This window comes from Phocoena sinus, chromosome X (assembly GCF_008692025.1).
Source record: "Phocoena sinus isolate mPhoSin1 chromosome X, mPhoSin1.pri, whole genome shotgun sequence".
Lineage (NCBI taxonomy): Eukaryota > Metazoa > Chordata > Mammalia > Artiodactyla > Phocoenidae > Phocoena > Phocoena sinus.
This window is the reverse complement of record NC_045784.1, coordinates 40314497-40335294: the sequence shown is the minus strand read 5'-3', so window position 1 is coordinate 40335294 and position 20798 is coordinate 40314497. Positions and strand designations below refer to the sequence as shown.

The following is a 20798-nucleotide window of genomic DNA, read 5'->3' as shown; positions in this document are numbered from 1 at the left end:
ACCTTCAAGATCCTTTGACACTCCCAGGTGGAAACCAGGTCGGACATACATCCTGCATGGACCTTTCCTGCCCAGCCAGGATATCCTGTGTTTGTCAAAAAGACTGCACAGGGAGGCCCTGGCCATTGTCCTTCCCGAAATCTGCTAGTCAGCCCCTCCCCAGGCTGCAGCAGCCGCCCCAGGGCAGAGGAAGAGTAACTCTGGAAACGGTGTTATCAGCATCCTCCATGGACTTCCTCACCTCCTCCCCAGCCTCGTTAGCCCCAAGCTCCTTAGCATCCTCAAACAGAAACCTGGGAAGCTGGGATGGGGTCAGTGCCCTGAAGCCAGCCCTCTCTCTTTTGCCAAGACCTGCCGCTGCACAGCCCTAAGTGGGCAGCCGAGGGCTGCAGCTGGAGTCCAGAGCCCATGATGGAGCCGCGGCTGGGGCCTGAAGCTGCAGCCCTCCACCCGGGCTGGCCAGCCCTGCTGCTGTGGGTCTCAGCCCTGAGCTACTCTGTCTCCTCGCCGGCTTCTCCCTCTCCTTCTCTGGTGTCCCGAGTCAGAACCAGCTACAATTTTGGAAGGACTTTCCTCGGTCTTGATAAATGTAATGCCTGCATCGGAACATCTATTTGCAAGAAGTTCTTTAAAGAAGAAATAAGGTCAGAATCTCAATCAGATAACTCTGAGGGGCAAAATTCTGTTCCCTTCATGTGATGATGTCCAGGAGTTTCTTGAAATCAAGTCAGGATGTAATTTATGAATTTATGGGTGGGAGCTGAAGCAAAGCCATTTAATCATAGTGGGAATGAGTTAAAGTTGGGATGGGAAGGGGGTAAGGTGTGAAGCCAAATTCCAGCTCTAAATGCTAAATCCAAAGTTTCCTTTGGAAATGGGAGCTTAAAGTTTTCTATGAATGGAGTAGCCTGGGACTATTGAGTTTACCAAGTTCATTTCTCATAGTGGGAAGGAAATAAAATTTATAGACAGCTTACTATGTGACAGACAATTTAAAGCTGTTTTTATTTTCTCCTCACAACAATCCTGGCAGTTAGTGTTTTGCACTCATGATTCAGATAGTGAACTGAGACCTAGCAAGGTTCAGTGACTTGCCCAAGGTCACCACCTCATAAGTGGCAGATCTGGAATTCAAACCGAGGCAGTTTGCTCCAAAGTTTCTGAACAAGTTTTCTGCTGTGAGATGTTGCCTTGATCAGAGGAAAACCTAAGTTTAGTAAATCTCAATGCACCTGGCTCTCACCAAAGAATAGTACCACACTCTGGAATTCAGGCCTGCCAACACACAGTCAATGTGTTGGCCTTTACTTGGCCTTTACTATGGCCAAGACCCAGCACGTGCTGTAATGGCATTGCTATAACTCTGGTCATTGCCCTCCGGGATATCAGGAAAGGGGAACGGTGTTACAAATAACAATAAGGCTTGATCTGATGCAGGCCAGAAGTGAAGTGTAAAGGACCTCGGGGAGGTCCAGGGAGAGGATATTAATTCCAAATGGGGACTGGAGAAAGGCTTCTCCAGGGGAAGGTGTTCTGAGCAAGACCTTGAAGGACGAGCTGAAATTTAGTGGGAGGAGAGGGGCTTAAGTTAGAAGGATCAGCTTGAGCGAAGGCCCAGCGGTGTGGGAAGAGGTGAGAAGTCTTAGTGGCTGGAGCATGGGGCACATGTGGAGGCATGGCAGCAGGAGGAGGTTGGAAGGGTCAGATGGGGCCAGGGGCCTTGAATGCCATACCAAGGAATTGGGACTTAACCTGTGAGCCAGTGGTCTCCAGCCTTTTCAATAGACCCTTTGTAATAGGCCTCTTCTCTTGTGCCTTCCCCCAAGGCCCTGCCTCTGGCTTGTAAGATTTGATGACTAAGCAGAAGGCATTCATTTACGATAATTTTATTTCCAATCTGTATTAACCAAAGACATATTTGAGTATTCTACTAAGTTACTAAACAGAAATAACAAATAGAAAATACCAACAAAAAGAACTTCTTTTGTGAGACGGTAGATGTTATAGGGAGTGGATGTGAACTTTTCCTATTAGACCATTTTAAAAAAATTTTTATTGGAGTATAGTTGATTTACAATGTTGTGTTAGTTTCAGGTGTACAGCAAAGTGAATCAGTTATACATATACATATATCCACTCTTTTTTAGATTCTTTTCCCATATAAGTCATTACAGAGTATTGAGTTCCCTGTGCTATACAATAGGTCCTTATTAGTTATCTATTTTATATATAGTAGTGTGTACATGTCCTATTAGACCATTTTTTAAGGCATTTTGTATGTTAAAAAGTTGAAAGACCTCCAACTGAGGAAGCTGTACTGCAGGCAATGGTGAGGATGTTAAGTAGGGTGGGGACAAGATGTGGCCTGTATTTTGGAAAGATCTTCTGGAAAGCAGTGTGCAGAACAGCCTGGTGATGCTGGCAGGGGCCGTCAGACCAGTTCTCCTAGTCCAAGAGAGAGATCATTGGGAACAAAGCAGCGCAGGAAGGATGCAAGTCAGTTCAGCTAGAGAATCATTTTGTTGATCAACTCGATGTGACAGGAAATGAGGATGTTGGAAATGAACTCAAGATTTCCCACGTAAGAAATGGGATGGAGAGGACCCAAAACACAGGGGAAGTGGCACTGATTCCTTGGAGAAAGAAGGCAGTGAGAATATGGACATATTTTAAGATAAGAGGGAGGGAAATTAAGGGATTCAACTGAGGAAGAGCTCCAGATTCATATCCTCCCCCAGATAAGTAAACAAGAGTGTATGAATATTACAGTCGGCTCTTCGAGTGGAAAGAAATGAGGTTTTTCTCATCAGTCAGGTAATGACCATATTCAGGAAGCATTTCCCCAAACAGGTTTGTGTTCCAGTTGAGTTCAGGATATTACTTCAGCTCCCTCAGAATTCATTTTCCACGTGCGCCTGCCTGAAAGGGAAGTGTGCAGATCCAAGCAGGGAAACACCAGGCGGGGCAGGTTGAGGTTTGGAATGCTTCACGTTGAGAAATCACATCCTCAGCGCAAGGAAGCAGCGAGAGGTAGTAAGTGGCTCTGGGAACGTGGACTTGTTTATAGTCTTTTTCTCTACATTGTAAATAGTATTTTCCTTATTTTAAAAGTGATATCTCTTTATTTTAGAATTTTCAGGAAATATTGATTAAAGAAAGCACAAAATAAAAATCACAGACAATTCCTCAAAATGTTTAGTTAACATTTTGGTATATGATCCTTACCACCTTTTTTCTAAGTATGGATTAAAATTTTTTCAACAAAAATGTGATCATACTATGCATACTCTTTTGGAAACTTTTATTTAACCATGTATCGGAACACCTTTCCACATTAACTATTCTTCTCCACAATTTGACTTTTAGTGGTTTCGTGGTATTCGATTGCATCAATCAACCATAATTTATTTAACTAATCAACTATTGTGGGGTAACAAGGGTTTTTTTTTTCACTTTTCATTATTATAAACAGTGCTATGTTGAAGATCCCTGTGGCTAGACTTTTATGCACATCAGTGATTAATTCCTGTAACAAATTCCTAAAGGTGAAATTTCTGGGTCAAAAAATACAGTGAATTTTTAGGATTATGAGATATATATGTATATGTATACATATATACATATATATCTCCAAATGGAGACTTCTACCTATAGAGTTTACTTTTTGCACACTCAGAAGTATTTACTATTACTATTATTTTTATTATGGATTTCTTCTCAGTTGAGCCCTTTTTGCAGGCTTCTTGCCCATTTGTATTTCTTCTTTGCTAAATTGTCTACAAGTTCACATCCTTTGCCTCTCTTTCCAATGGTGTGTTTGCTCATCGTTTTTGTTCATCTCCAAACATTTCTCCACTTTTAAAACTGGTCATAATGCTACCTTAGGAGAAAGCCCATCCAAAACTTTCAGATGTTAGACTGAAATGCTATAGCCAGGCAAGCATTAGAACTCCAGTCCTGGTCCTCAATAAGGATGGGACAATGCTTGTTGTTCAGCAACAAACAGAGGGTGAGCTCCCCGGGCAGGCTGGGTAGGCTGAAGACACATGATTGGTGGAAGGATGTCACCTTTCCTTCTTTCCCTATCTTTTCTTTGGCAAGAATGGTAATCATGAATCTGATGCTTCCCATACACAACCAATGATCTTTGACCATTAGAATGCTTTCAGTACCAGTTTTCCATGCATTACATGTTGACTTTCAAATCATGAATGAAAAAGTTAAGGGAAGCTAGAAAAATGAGTCAACCTGATTTACATATCCTTCCTACTGAATATATCCTTATATATAAACTTCTAAGTGACCACCCCAACTGGCAAGTTCTACCAGGATCTGATTGATCAGTATTTGCATATGTGCGAGTAACAGGTAAGGTGAAAGTGTGGGGTATGGGGTACCTAATGGCAGTATTTCTGATCAGAATCACTCCTAAGTATTCCTCGGCTCTTACGAGGATGGACGTCTTACCTTGCCTTCCTTACTGTACCCAAATGGCCTTACATCCTCACCCCCCATTCCCAAAGTCTTAAAGAATGTTTAAATACTTCTGAGTGGTGGATGACTCACAGCAAAATAAATAAATCATTAAGCTTTTTTTTGCCTTCCCTTCTCCCTTGCCCTTGTCTTTCTCCTTCACCTCAGAAGGTGATAGTAATTACTGCTTTAACTCACTTCCTCAAATGAATTCAGAGATCTTGAGAGCTTCAGGGCCCCAGAGCTTAAGGCAAAAATATCCATCTACACATTCAATCATCCATACATGCACCCATCCATCCATCCATTCACCCATTCATCCAAGCATCCCTCTAGGCATTCTTCCACCCAACCTTCACTCTGTGCATCCCATTCATCCATCCCTCCATGTATTCCTCTACTCACTTAACCATCTGTTCATTCAAATACCCATCCAACCATCCATCCATCCAACTAAAATCATTGGGTACTAACTTGGAGCCAAGCACTCTGCTAGGCACTTAGTTACAAAGTTGAAGGAGGCCCAGTCCTGGCCCTGAAGGAAGACAGAGACATGAACCAATGATTAAAGCAGAGTATGAGGACTATACAAAATGTCCTACACAGGATGTCATGGGAGCATGTGGGAGGAAACCTATCTCAGACTGGGGGGATGAGGGAGTGAGAATCAGAAGAGATGATACCTGTCTGGGGTTTAATGTGTCGGGTAGGGATTATCCAGGGAGGAAAGAGAAAGTGTCTCAGATAAAGGGATCAGCATATAACAAGATGAGTGGAGGCTCAGAGGCCCAAAACAATACAACTTAGCCAAGGATGGTCAGTGGTTTGGTGAGACCAACGCAAGCTTGTGAGGGCAGCAGCAGGAGATGGGCTTAGGAAGAGCCTTGTGAAGTATGAACTGTATCCTGAGAGCTTTGGAAAGATGCTGGATGTTTTAAGTGTCCTGAGGGGTAGAGAAGAGGGAAGAGAGGCACGAAATATTTAGGGAGGCGTGGCTACAAACTTAGTGTTTGACTGGATGCAAACACAAGAAATATACATTCTCGTTCCAATGTTGTCACTCTCCCCTACACCCCCAGCCTGCTCTCCATGTTGAGGAGCTTGCAGGGATGGGACCACATGACATTTATTCTTCCTTCCAGCTCTGGGAAACTATGATCTTGCTTGTCCATCTTTTAACCCAGTGAGGAACTCAGCCAGGCTCACTACAAACATGCCCATGATGTCAGTTCAGAAGGAAGATTAGAACTCTGCCTCTATTTTGTGGTTTTCCAAATTCTAGGATATTAACATTTTAGTGAATAAACAGCAGGGCCCATTTTCTCACTGACATTCTTCAGTTTAATAAAGTAGGTAATCAAAGTTGTAAGAATATTCATTTTTTTCCCATTCAGCATCCTAAAGTTATTACCATTTGGAAAGGGGAAGAAGTGTGGCCTCTAAACCTGTTTATTTGTCCTCAATTGGTCCTCATGGGACACCTCAAGCCATGGCTGGACATGCACCGGGATCCATTACAGTCACCTGCCAAGTCAGTGCTGTCCTTTCAGTAGAGCCTCCTCAGAAGGTGGGGACAGAAAAAGAGGACAATGAGGTTATCCCACAGGGTAGGGCATCCATCTCCATGCCATCCCCACAAACTGGGAGACAGAGACCCCTGAGATCTGTCCTCCCCTGCCACTAATTTTCTATGATTATTCAGACAAGTCATCTTCAATTTTCTCATCCTCAAAATATAATGGACAAAGTGAGAGAGTGGCATGGACATATATACACTACCAAGTGTAAAATAGATAGCTAGCGGGAAGCAGCCGCATAGCACAGGGAGATCAGCTTGGTGCTTTGTGACCACCTAGAGGGGTGGGATAGGGAGGGTGGGAGGGAGGGAGACGCAAGAGGGAAGAGATATGGGAACATATGTATAGCTGATTCACTTTGTTATAAAGCAGAAACTAACACACCATTGCAAAGCAATTATACTCCAATAAAGATGTTTAAAAAAATAGATAACCAACAAAGACCTACTGTATAGCGCAGAGAACTAATAACCTATAAGGAAAAAGAATCTGGAAAAGAATTATATATATATATATATATATATATATATATATATATATATATATATATATATATATATAATGGAAGGGGGACAGGGACAAAATCATCTTTAAGGACCCTGCTAGCTATAACTCCTAATAATGTTACCCGTTTGTTACCAAAAGCACAAATTCATAAAATAGATGATAGAGGACTAAGTAGCAGCAAAGTGGTTTAGAGTACAAGCTCTGGAGCCCTGAAGGTTACTTCCTCCAGTTCCTGGCTGTGTGACTTGGAGCAAATCACTGAACTTCTCTGTGCCTCAGTTTCCTCATCTGCATGATAATAGCAGTGCTGACCTCATAGGTTTATTGAAAGGTTTAACTGACTTAATGCACATACAGAGTTCAGCAAAGTGACTGCTAAAGTGATTCATAAATGTGTATCGCTGTTATTGTTATCAAAGAGAGCCACCTAGTTGTAAATCCTTAGTCACAGGCCCTTGGGGAGGGGTGGTTTGAACCCCCATGAACAAGAGTAGCTACGGGAAACAGGCCTGCCTCGGAGGCCTAGGCCCTTCCTTATTCTCCCAGTGGGAGGATCATTTCCCATGGTTGTCCTAAAACTTCCAATAGAGTTGATTCCTTGCAAGTTTTCGGTGTCTGGTCTTTTTAAACAGATCTGTGGCAATGTCCTTGAATGGAATTCTTTGTGCCTACTTCCACTGCAGTTTGAATGGTCCTGCATTGCAGAAGGTACTTACTGACAGTTTCTTAGAGCACCTTCTTTGAAATGTAACTGAATCACTTTGCTGTACAACAGAAATTAACACAACATTGTAAATCAACTATACTACAATAAAATAAATTTAAAAAAATAAATTAAATGTATAACATATAAGCCTAATTTTCATTTGCAGTATAGCCCTCAATTATTAATAATAATGAAGAGACACATTTTCTTAGTACTTTTTCATACATTAATCAGAAGGAGATTGAACATTCTTCCCTGATGGAACTGTCGGCACACAGATGGAGGAATGACTGGAGAAAAGGGTCAAGGTGGTGCCTAGAAAATCAGCAAATGGTAATAGGCCAGTGCCTCTCCCCTGGGGAGGATTCCATTGTGTGGAATCACACACCTCCTGGATCCCACACAGCTTTGAATTTGGTGACCCTTTAGCAGCCACTGTTCCCTGACACTTGGTTGGTACTGATAACTTATCTGTGGACTGAAAGCAAAATTGATGGGGCTTTTTGGGGTTGGATATGAAGAGGCAGTGCTCTCCCCAGTTCAGGACCAGAAGCCTCTTCAAGAACTGTGGTTTCAAGACCCAGCCGTTGTTCACAGAGTGGGCCTTTGCTAGAACCAGTGTAGCGAAGCAGAAAGATCATGGGTTTTTCTAACAGGCAGCCCTGAGTTTGCATCCCTGCTTAGCAACATATTATCTGAACTTCAAGGCACTTAAGCTCCGCAAGCCTCAGTTTCCACATCTGTAAAGTAGGGATGGGTTATTAAGAGAATCAAATGTACCAGCATACGTAAAGCTGCTGCCTTCACGTGGAGTAGAAGTTCAGAAAGCCATGGCTAGCCCTTCTGTGCCATTTGGATGAAAAAGATAAAAGTTTGGTTTCAGTATGCAGATCCCTCTCCTTTTCTGACATCACATATACACTTCCCTAAGTTTGAGGAAACACAAATAGTCCTCTCACAGGAAGAGCTTGGAGCTTCCCAGTCTAAGGAGAAGAAATGGGTCAGAGCAGATGTCCTCCCCCATCTCCCTGTCCCCGGGCTCTGCTGGCTCTGGCAGTGTGGCTGGTCCCTGCTTAGTCCCTGCTCCCTCTCTCCAGCTCCCAGGCTGATCCCCAAAGGGCTATTCTTCCAGGTTTGACAACTGGCTGGCCTCACACCTTGGACTGATTCCCGACGACTTGCCTTCTTACCCTGTAAATTACTCGGATGATTTCAAAACCTGGCGCCCCGTGGAGATCTCAAGGCTGGTCAGCAAACACCAAAACGAGATCTCGGACAGGAGAATCTGTGCCTCCGCAGCTGCCCCAAAGACCTGCAGCATTGAGCGCGTCCTGCGGAAAACAGGGAGGTTCCAGAAATGGCTGCAGGCCAAGCGCCTCACACCGGACCTGGTGCAGGTGAGAGTACTGGCCCTGGGGGTGGGGAGAGGGTGCAGAATCCATTCCCAGCTCACATCTCAGTCTGGGCAAAAGGAATTGTAATCTGTCTAAAGTGGGACAAAACAATGTCATGAAACAGCATGGCTTGTGACAAGACAGGAACTAAACAGGTTTAGTTATAGGGACCCTTCCCATTGTCATTCTCCTTTCTCTCTGATATGACTCTCAGCGACTCTTTAGGAAACAGTTCCTAGCTCCCACCTCTGGTCAGAAGGACGGATGACCCTCACCAGCCTTCCCCCCCTCACCACAATGTTTGCCAACCCCTAAACGGTGACCGTTCTTAGAAGCTCCCATATGCATCCCGTTTCATGATCCAGAGACCCCACTTTGAAAATCAGATTCCTCTTTGATCTCCCACCATAAAGAAGAACCAAACCTGAGTCACTGCAAAAGCAGACTGATAACACAGCTCCCTCCTCCCATCTGAGAGCTCCTACCCACTCCCACGAGTAGGCTGCCTTCAGAACTTCAGCACATTGCCAGTGCCATCTTATCCTGCATTGGTCCCCTCCTGCACTATCGCCACTGGTATCGTGTTTTTCATCCGGACCAGCACAGTCATGTAACTCCACACACATCCAGCTGGCCCCTTGGGGCAAAAGATGCTGCCTCAAAGGATTGAGGAGCCGCTCACCTTCCGCAAAGATGAGAGAGGAGAGGCTCACCTCAGTCTCCCTGTCATGATGAGGCTGGAGGATTTAGCATCCCTCAGGGGCATGCCAAGTCTGTTTCTTGGACTCTCCAGGCCATTAGCCCCTTCATATGGGCACATAAGGCTGCCTGGGTAACTTCTGAGCACTAACAGACCTTCCCTTTGGTCTCTTTGAGATGAGCAACCCAGAACAAAGCAGAATCACTGGTCCCTGCATATCTCGACCACGTGGCAAGACCATGTGGCTTTACTCTAAAGTCGTGTGGAAACTGCCTTGAAATCAAGAGGAATCGAGCTGCTGGTGACATGGCCATCATCTGATATTGAGCTTTCCAATGTGGTCCTTTTGTACTCTGCACTTTATGAATCTCACTGGCATGGAGTGGGGAGAAAATAAGCCAGAGGAAGTCAAACTATTGCCAGGTTGGGGAGGTGGTGGCAGGACCCAACCTAAGGGTCTTGGAGTTGGTGTGGGAAACTGGAAGTGGAGGCTCAGGTGGGAAGAACCTTATGGGAGCTTCTCAACACTGGGCAGAACCAGAAGACAGAGGACAGATATCAAAGCCCACACCATGGTACACACCCTAGGTGTAATGCCCCTGTGCCTCTCTTTCTGTGCCTGAAGACAGAGCCTCCATGCACTGGCCTGGGTACCCACCATCTGCCATTCTCAGGCTGACCACAGCTAATACTGAGGCATGGGAAGGACCAATATGAGACCTCCTCTGCTTTGCCTCAAATACGTGCTCAGGAGCAAATAGAAGGCTCCAGGAAGAGCAAAACAAGATATGCAAGGGTTTGTTTCAGAACCCCTTGAAAATCCCATCACTTCTTCCTGCCCCCATTGCTGTCTGGTCCCACGCTGACAGGCACAGTTCCCCCAAGGCACCGGCCCTGGACTACCTCCACCTGGGACCTAGCAAAAGTACCAAAGGACAGAACATCCTGGTGCACAAGATACACTTGAGATTCCACAGAAAGTGGCTAAACTGGCCTTGGGCTTTGAACTAAGGAAGACTCCCTCTTTCCTTCATTTTCTAGACACTTCCATAATACAGTGGGGATTATCCCAGGAGGCCTAGGAAGTCCAAAGCAACCTGCCCAGTACATTTAATGCCACCTACCTTGATGAGTATAGACATTGTGGTAGGGGCAAAGGATCCCTGGGGTCTGGAAACTGTGGTTGAGTCCTGCCTCTGCCACTAACAGCTGTGGCAGAACATGAAGGAGCTCAGAGACCCAGGAAGAGCAGAGAGCTTCTGGTTCCTGTTCATCCATGTGACAAAGATGAATCAGACACAAGCTCTGCCCCCCAGGATCATGTGGCCCAATGGTGAGGACAGACAAGAACACAAACCACCACAAAGTGCTGTAGTGGATGTTATGATAACAGCCTATATGGGGACAAAGGACAGACTATTGACTTGGATCCTTCACTCACTGACCAGTTGACATTGCATTTAAGTCTAGGACTTCCCCACTCTGCCCTGACATTCCTCCTCCAAAACTGTGCTGGGGGGAGGTGTCTGGATCATCTCAAAGGCCCTCCCAGTTCTGACATTCTTTGATTTCACATGTCTACTTCACTTAGTTAAGAAATCCTAATTGCATGCCTACTGTCACCAGACACTGTGCTGGGTGCCTTGATTCCCTGTTTCTCAAAAGGCAGCAAATAGTGCCTGCTTTACCGGATTCATTCATCCTACTGAGCTTATGATAGGAAGATGTTTTAGAAAAAGTCCATCACCATAGAAATGTACGGCAGTGTTGTTGTAATAAGTGGGTCCCTTTCTTCAATTTCTTGTGCTAAAACTTGCTCTACCAATTTTGTCATCGTGCATTAACGTATAGCTAAACAAGCTTTCCTTCTTTCCTTTTCTTTTTTTAATATCTTTATTAGAGTATAATTGCTTTACAATGTTGTGTTAGTTTCTGCTGTATAACAAAGTGAATCTGCTATATGTATACATATATCCCCATATCCCTTCCCACTTGCGTCTCCCTCCCACCCTTCCTATCCCACCCTTCTAGGTGGTCACAAAGCACCGAGCTGATCTCCCTGTGCTATGCGGCTGCTTCCCACTAGCTATCTATTTTACGTTTGGTAGCGTATATATGTCCACGCCACTCTCTCACTTGGTCCCGGCTTACCCGTCCCCCTCCCCTTATCCTCAAGTCCATTCTCTATGTCTACCTCTTTAATCCTGTCCTGCCCCTAGATTCTTCAAAACCTTTTTTTTTTTAGATTCCATATATATGTGTTAGCATATGGTATTTGTTTTTCTCTTTCTGACTTACTTCACTCTGTATGACAGTCTCTAGGTTCATCCACCTCAATACAAATAACTCAATTTCGTTTGTTTTTATGGCTGAGTAATATTCCATTGTATATATGTGTCACATCTTCTTTATCCATTCATTTGTCAATTGACACTTAGGTTGCTTCCATGTCCTGACTATTGTAAATAGAGCTGCAATGAACATTGTGGTACATGACTCTTTGAATTATGGTTTTCTCAGGGTATATGCCCAGTAGTGAGATTGCTGGGTCATATGGTAGTTCTATTTTTAGATTTTTAAGGAACTTCCATACTGTTCTCCATAGTGGCTCTACCAATTTATATTCCCACCAACAGTGCAAGAGGGTTCCCCTTTCTCCACACCCTCTCCAACATTTACTGTTTGTAGATTTTTTGATGATGACCATTCTGACCGGTGTGAGGTGATACCACATTGTGGTTTTGATTTGCATTTCTCTAATGATTAGTGATGTTGAGCATCCCTTCATGTGTTTGTTGGCAATCTGTATATTTTCTTTGGAGAAATGTTTGTTTAGGTCTTCTGCCCATTTTTCAATTGGGTTGTTTGTTTTTTTGATACTGAGCTGCATGACCTACTTGTATATTTGGAGGTTAATCCTTTGTCAGTTGCTTCATTTGCAAATATTTTCTCCCATTCTGAGGGCTGTCTTTTCATCCTGTTTATGGTTTCCCTTGCTGTGCAAAAGCTTTTAAGTTTCATTAGGTCCCATTTGTTTATTTTTGTTTCCATTTCTCTAGGAGGTGGGTCAAAAAGGGTCTTGCTGTGATGTATGTCATAGAGTGTTCTGCCTATGTTTCTTCTAAGAGTTGTATAGTGTCTGGCCTTACATTTAGGTCTTTAATCCATTTGAGTTTATTTTGGTATACGGTGTTAGGGAGTGTTCTAATTTCATTCTTTTACATGTACCTGTCCAGTTTTCCCTGCACCACTTATTGAAAAGGCTGTCTTTTCTCCATTGTATATTCTTGCCTCCTTTATCCACGATAACGTGACCATATGTGCGTGGGCTTATCTCTGGGTTTTCTATCCTGTTCTGTTGATCTATATTTCTACTTTTGTGCCAGTATCATACTGTCTTGATTACTGTAGCTTTGTAGTATAGGCTGAAGACAGGGAGCCTGATTCCCCAGCTCTGTTTTTCTTTCTCAAGATTGCTTTGGCTATTCAGGGTCTTTTGTGTTTCCATACAAATTGTGAAATTATTTTGTTCTAGTTCTGTAAAAAATGCCAGTGGTAGTTTGATAGGGACTGCATTGAATCTGTAGATCGCTTTGGGTAGTAGAGTCATTTTCACAATGTTGATTCTTCCAATCCAGGAACATGGTATATCTCTCCATATCTTTGTATCACCTTTAATTTCTTTCCTAAGTGCCTTATAGTTTTCTGCATTCAGGTCTTTTGTCTCCTTAGGTAGGTTTATTCCTAGGTATTTTATTCTTTTTGTTGCAATGGTAAATGGGAGTGTTTCCCTAATTTCTCTTTTAGATTTTTCATCATTAGTGTATAGGAATGCAAGAGATTTCTGTGCATTAATTTTGTATCCTGCTATTTTACCAAATTCACTGATTAACTCTAGTAGTTTTCTGGTAGCATCTTTAGGATTCTCTCTTTATAGTATCACGTCATGTGCAAACAGTGACAGTTTTACTTCTTCTTTGCTGATTTAGATTCCTTTTATTTCTTTTTCTTCTCTAACTGCTGTGGCTAAAACTTCCAAAACTATGTTGAATAATAGTGGTGAGAGTGGGCAACCTTGTCTTGTACCTGATTTAAGTGGAAATGGTTTGTTTTTTCACCATTGAGAATGAGGTTGGCTGCGGGTTTCTCATATATGGCCTTTATTATGTTGAGGTAAGTTCCCTCTATGCTTACTTTCTGGAGGGTTTTTATCATACATGGGTGTTGAATTTTGTCAAAAGCTTTTTCTGCATCTATTGAGATTATCATATGGTTTTTCTCCTTCAATTTGTTAATATGGTGTATCACATTGATTGATTTGCATATATTGAAGAATCCTTGCATTACTGGGATAAACCCCACTTGGTCATGGTGTATGATCCTTTTAATGTGTTGTTGGATTCTGTTTGCTAGTATTTTGTTGAGGACTTTTGCACCTATGTTCATCAGTGATATTGACCTGTAGTTTTCTTTTTTTTGTGACATCTTTGTCTGGTTTTGGTATGAGGGTGATGTTGGCCTCATAGAATGAGTTCGGGAGTGTTCCTCCCTCTGCTATATTCTGGAAGAGTTTGAGAAGGATAGGTGTTAGCTCATCTCTAAATGTTTGGTAGAAGTCACCTGTGGAGCCATCTGGTCCTGGGCTTTTGTTTGTTGGAAGACTTTTGATCACAGTTTCAATTTCAGTGCTTGGGATTGCTCTGTTTATATTTTCTATTTCTTCCTGGTTCAGTCTCCGAAGGTTGTGCTTTTCTAAGAATTTGTCCATTTCTTCCAGGCTGTCCATTTTATTGGCATATAGTTGCTTGTAGTAGTCTCTCATGATCCTTTGTATATCTGCAGTGTTGTTGTTACTTCTCCTTTTTCATTTCTAATTCTATTGATTTGAGTGTTCTCCCTTTTTTTCTTGATGAGTCTGGCTAATGGTTTATCAATTTTGTTTATCTTCTCAAAGAACCAGCTTTTAGTTTTATTGATCTTTGCTATTGTTTCCTTCATTCCTTTTTCATTTATTTCTGATCTGATCTTTATGATTTCTTTCCTTCTGCTAACCTTGGAGGTTTTTGTTCTTCTTTCTCTAATTGCTTTAGGTGTAAAATTAGGTTGTTTATTTGAGATGTTTCTTCTTTCTTGAGGTAGGACTGTACTGCTATAAACTTCCCTCTTAGAACTGCTTTTGTAGCTTCCCATAGGTTTTGGGTTGTCGTGTTTTCTTTTTCATTTGTTTCTAGGTATTTTTTGATTTCCTCTTTGATTTCTTCAGTGATCTCTTGGTTATTAAGTAGTGTATGTTTAGCCTCCATGTGTTTGTATTTCTTACAGATTTTTTTCCTGTAATTGATATCTAGTCTCATAGCGTTCTGTTCAGGAAAGATACTTGATATGATTTCAATTTCCTTAAATTTCCCAAGGCTTGATTTGTGACCCAAGATATGATCTATCCTGAAGAATGTTCCATGAGCACTTGAGAAAAAAGAGTATTCTGTTGTTTTTGGATGGAATGTCCTATAAATATCAATTAAGTCCATCTTGTTTAATGTATCATTTACAGCTTGTGTTTCCTTATTTATTTTCATTTTGGATGATCTGTCCATTGGTGAAAGTGGGATGTTAAAGTCTCCTATTATGACTGTGTTACTGTCGATTTCTCCTTTTATAGCTGTTACTGACTGCCTTATGTGTTGAGGTGCTCCTATGTTGGGTGCATAAATATTTACAATTGTTATATCTTCTTCTTGGATTGATCCCTTGATATTATGTAGTGTCTTTCTTTGTCTCTTGTAATAGTGTCTATTTTAACGTCTATTCTGTGTGATATGAGAATTTTTACTCCAGCTTTCTTTGATTTCCATTTTGCATGGAGTATCTTTTTCCATCCCCTCCCTTTCAGTCTCTATGTGTCCCTAGGTCTGAAGTGGGTCTCTTGTAGACAGCATACATACAGGTCTTGTTTTTGTATCCGTTCACCCGGTCTATGTCTTTTGGTGGAAGCATTTAATCCATTTACATTTAAGCTAATTATCGATATGTATGTTCCTATTACCATTTTCCTAATTGTTTGGGGTTTGTTTTTCTACGTCTTTTCTTTCTCTTGTGTTTCCTGACTAGAGAAGTTCCTTTAGCATTTGGTTTGGTGGTGCTAAAGCTGGTTTGGTGGTGCTGAGCTCTCTCAGCTTTTGCTTGTCTGTAAAGGTTTTAATTTCTTCGTCGAATCTAAATGAGATCCTTGCTGTAGAGTAATCTTGGTTGTAGGTTTTTCCCTTTCATCACTTTAAATATGTCCTGCCAGTCCCTTCTGGCTTGCAGAGTTTCTGCTGAAAGATCAGTTGTTAACCTTATGGAGATTCCCTTGTATGTTATTTGTTGTTTTTCCCTTGCTGCTTTTAATATTTTTTCTTTGTATTTAATTTTTGATAGTTTGATTAATATGTGTCTTGGCATGTTTCTCCTTGGATATATCCTGTATGGGACTCTCTAGGCTTCCTGGACTTGATTGACTATTTCCTTTCTCGTGTTAGGGAAATTTTCAACTATAATCTCTTCAAATATTTTCTCAGACCATTTCTTTCTCTCTTCTTCTGGGACCCCTATAATTCGAATGTTGGTGCATTTAATATTGTCCCAGAGGTCTCTGAGACTGTCCTCAATTCTTTTCATTCTTTTTTCTTTATTTTGCTCTGTGGTAGTTATTTCCACTATTTTATCTTCCAGGTCACTTATCCGTTCTTCTGCCTCAGTTATTCTGCTATTGATCCCTTCTAGTGAATTTTAAATTTCATTTATTGTGTTGTTCATCATTCTTTGTTTGCTCCTTAGTTCTTCTAGGTCCTTGTTAAATGTTTCCTGTATTTTCTCCATTCTGTTTCCAAGATTTTGGATCATCTTTACTATCATTACTCTGAATTCTTTTTCAGGTAGACTGCCTATTTCCTCTTCATTTGTTTGGTCTGGTGGGTTTTTTACCTTGCTCCTTCATCTGCTGTGTATATCTCTGTGTTCTCATTTTGCTTAACTTACTGTGTTTGGGGTCTGCTTTTCGCAGGCTGCAGTTTTGTAGTTCCCATTGTTTTTGGTGTCTGCCCCCAGTGGATGAGGTTGGTTCGGTGGCTTGTGTAGGCTTCCTGGTGGAGGGGGCTGGTGCCTGTGTTCTGGTGGGTGGCACTGGAACTTGTCTTTCTGGTGGGCAGGGCCATGTCCAGTGGTGTGTTTTGGGGTGTCTGTGAACTTAGTATTATTTTAGGCAGCCTCTCTGCCAACGGGTGGTGTTGTGTTCCTGTCTTGCCAGTTGTTTGGCATGGGGCATCCAGCACTGGAGCTTACTGGCTATTGGGTGGAGCTGGATCTTAGCGTTGAGATGGAGATCTCTGGGAGAGCTCTTGGTGATTGATATTACATGGGGCCGGGAGGCCTCTGGTGGTCCAATGTCCTGAACTCAGTTCTCTCACCTCAGAGGCTCATGCCTGACACGAGGCCGGAGTACCAAGACCTTGTCAGCCACATGGCTCAGAAGAAAAGCGAGAAAAAAAGAAAGAAAAAATATAATAATAATAAATAAATAAATTGTTTATTAAAAAATTATTTAAATATATAATAATAAAGAAGAGAGCAACCAAACCAATAAACAAATCCACCAATGATAACAAGTGCTAAACGCTAAACTAAGATAAATATAAAAATCAGAAACAAATCAGTCATAGACAGCAAACCCCAAGTCTACAGTTGCTCCCAAAGTCCACAGCCTCAATTTTGGGATGATTCGTTGTCTATTCAGGTATTCCACAGATGCAGGGTACATCAGGATAGTGGGAATTTAATCTGCTGCTCCTGAGGCTGCATGGAGAAGTTTCCCTTTCTCTTCTTTGTTTGCCCAGCTCCTGGGGTTCATCTTTGGTTTTGGCCCCACCTCTGCGTGTAGGTCGCCCTCAAGCATCTGTTCCCGCCCAGACAGGACGGGGTTAAAGCAGCAGCTGATTAGCTCTTGCTCATTCAGGCGGCGGGGGAGGGAGGGGTATTGTAGTTATAATTGGAATGCAGGGTGAGCCTGCTGTGGCAGAGGCCAGAATGACGTTGTACCAGCCTGAGGCACACCGTGTTCTCTCCCGGGGAATTTGTCCCTGGATCATGGGACCCTGGCAATGGCGGGCTGCACAGGCTCCTAGGGATGGTGGGGGGTGTGACCTGTGCTCGCACTCAGGATTCTTGGTGGCTGCAGCAGCAGCGTCAGCGTTTCATGCCCGTCTCTGGTGTCCAAGCTGATAGCCGCGACTCACGCCCATTACTGGAGCTCATTGAGGCGGTGCTCTGAATCCCCTCTCCTTGCGCACCCCGAAACAATGTTCTCTTGCCTCTTCAGCAGCTCCAGACTTTTCCCCGGACTCCCTCCCGGCTAGCCGTGGTGCACTGGCCCCTTCAGGCTGTGTTCACGCAGCCAACCCCAGTCCTCTCCCTGCGATCCGACCTCCGAAGCCCAAGCCTCAACTCCCAGCCCCGCCCACCCCGGCGGGTGAGCAGACAAGCCTCTCAGGCTGGTGAGTGCCGGTCGGCACCGATCCTCTGTGCGGGAATCTCTCCGCTTTGCCCTCCGCACCCCGGTTGCTGTGCTCTCCCCCGAGGCCCCGAAGCTCCCCCCCTTCACCACCCGCAGTCTCTGCCCGCGAAGGGGCTTCCTAGTGTGTGGAAACCTTTCCTCCTTCACAGCTCCCTCCCACTGGTGCAGGTCCCATCCCTATTCTTTTGTCTCTGTTTATTCTTTTTTCTTTTGCCCTACCCAGGTACGTGGGGGGTTTCTTGCCTTTTGGGAGGTCTGAGGTCTTCTGCCAGCGTTCAGTAGGTGTTCTACAGGAGTTGTTCCACGTGTAGATGTATTTCTGGTGTATCTGTGGGGAGGAAGGTGATCTCCACATCTTACTCCTCCGCCGTCTTGAAGTTACTCCTTTTCCTTTTTTCTACTAAAAAGGCATCCATTAACAGCACCTTGTTTAGACACAGCCAAAATCATAACCATTTTCTTTCTTTTCGTTTTTTTGAGGGGGGGAGCTCCTAGCCCATCTTTTCATCCCCACCAGAGAGTTTTCCTTTCCTTATAAAAACCAGAAAAATATCAGTAGCCATTTTATAAACTCTGGACAAACCCATGCCTCTTTCATCACCAAGCTCAAGATCATTGCCATCCAATTATGGCACTGTCTCTTCACCCTCCTGTCCTTTCCAGAGACCCTTTGCCCTTAGGATCCCACAGCAAGCACAAGGTGCTCTGTATCCTTTCCTTCCCAGACCTTATCCAGGCAGTACCCAAATTCCTGCTCTTTTCTTCTTAGCAAAACTCACCTATCAAGTGCTTTCAAATAGACCCAGCATCACCAAAGGTGGGGAGAAAAGAAAGTCACCCATCCAACCAAGAGAGATGAAAACAAGTGCTCAAACAAAAACTTGTATATATTGACTGTCGGTCCTGCTTATGAATAAAGAAAGTCAACTTGGATGAGAAGCCCCAGTGATTACCATCAGAAGCTGAGCCAGCCAGTTCATGGCTTCCCCTCCTGCACGGCCAAGTGCAGCTTTGTATTAAGGACACTCTCTTGAGCCACAGGCAATACACTGTAGCAAAGGGCTGCCAAGGAAGTGGGACAGGACCAGGAATCAGCAAGAGGGTGAAACAATGCAGTGTGTGTGCATGTGTGTGTGTGTGTGTGTGTGTGTGTGTAACACTTAGGCTAATAAAACCATGACTTTTCTCCTCTAAAAGCTGTGTCTTTCTGATGGGAATATCTCACAGCCTAAATTACTAGCCCACAAATAGAACCACAGCCAAGAACAGCACCCAGGGTTTGTCATGATGTGCTTGTTCGCAAAACCACAAAGAAGGCTTCCTCTGCTATTACTCCAGGCACAAAGAGGCAACCCCCCTCAGAAGCACGTGGCTAATCAGAGGAAAACACATCTCCTCCATCGTGTCCCCCTCCCATTCCCTCAACTGCCAGCTGCTATTGACATTGTTCTATACACAGATCCCGTTTCTTCCTTAATTGGGAACTGGCTTGATGACCATGGAGATTTTCCTCCCACTAGATGGTGGTATAGAGTGTTCAGGGAGCTTTGTTTAAACCAGGATGCCTGGCAATTTTACTTCCTTGGTCTCATTCACATAAATACAATAAGGGAAATAAGCAAAGTAACCAAAATTCACGCTAACCATTTAATCAGAATATAGTTTTAGAGGTAACTGCTAAACGAATAATAAAATTCCCCTTTGGTTTGAATTTAATTCAAAAATATTTAAGGGGTATTTGCAGGACATATGCTATGCCCTAGGAGGATATAAGGCTGTCAAGACAAGGTCCCTGCACTCTGAGAGATGACACCCCAATGGGGGAGACAGACCAGATTTGATTAGTTCTGGTACAAGACAGGTTATGATAAAGTGTTTGAATGAAGATGGAAATTTTATATTGCAGTCACAGCTAGTTTTCAGACTATAAATATTTTAATCCTTCACAAACTACCAGGTCAAAGACCCTTCCAAAAAGTTGCATTCATTTTTTTACAAAAATGACATGGCTATATTGATGCCGAAAGGAGAACAGCTGATGGGTAGATGTACCATTTTCATACTTATCTAACTGACATGGAAATCAAAGCTGAAATGGAAGAGGAAATTTAAGCAACTAAAAGCGCCGTCACACAGAGCAATATTCGCAGGACATCAGTGCACACTCTCTGGCTGAACGGTCTTCGGAAAGCAGGGCCCCTTTGTGACTATGAGATGACGAGACTTGGCTCTCCGTGACCGTGGGGATGTAGTAGTGCTTCTTTTTTGTTGCCCATGCGAGTTTCTGGAGGCAACCCACCAACCCAGAGTCCACTTTCTCCGTTCCATCATATAATTGTTGAGAGTTGAAACAAATAAGACTTTGAATCACGGGATATGTTTAGAGTTAAAACCACCGAGACTTCGTCACCTCAGCATTTGTGGCAAAGGGATCCTTTGGAAGAGGACAGTGGCTAAATTATGAATCTACAGGTCTCCATTGTATCCTAGGCTCATAGAAAAATGACTCATAGATCACCCAGCCTGTCCTCGAAAATGACTCCTAAATTATTCTTGATGGATCTCACGAGTGAAAAGGAGACAATGAAAGGTTTCCCCAGCCTTGACACAGACAAGTTGGAAAAGAAAAAGGAGGCAAGAGAAGACTCAGGGAAGGTGTACATGAGATGAGTTGCCAGTGGTTCCTTCCCAATGAATCTCAAATGCAGAACAGAGGCAGCTCCCAGCCAAAGCATTGCTGAAGCCTGGGCAGTCACCAAGATGGACCATCTAGAGCAGACTTAGCCTTCACAGGGCTCTCCACTTTCCCTGAATTTAGATGTTAGCCAACCAAGCGCCTTCTTAAATAAATCAAGCCACCCTTTGTTCTTTGATTTCTTTCCTTGCTATCTCG

The 20798-nt window shown here is 43.3% G+C and overlaps 1 protein-coding gene across 1 annotated transcript in view; it reads left to right on the top strand.

Moving 5' to 3' along the window:
* The first annotated feature begins 385 nt into the window (after nucleotides 1–385).
* Nucleotides 386–20798, top strand: part of DIPK2B (divergent protein kinase domain 2B) — a 47428-nt gene continuing 27015 nt past the window's right edge. Inside the window, exons 1-2 of the mRNA XM_032618725.1 lie at nucleotides 386–644; nucleotides 8396–8660. Coding sequence (XP_032474616.1) covers nucleotides 409–644; nucleotides 8396–8660 — 501 coding nt within the window. The 5' untranslated portion in view covers nucleotides 386–408. The remainder of the gene's footprint in view (nucleotides 645–8395; nucleotides 8661–20798) is intronic.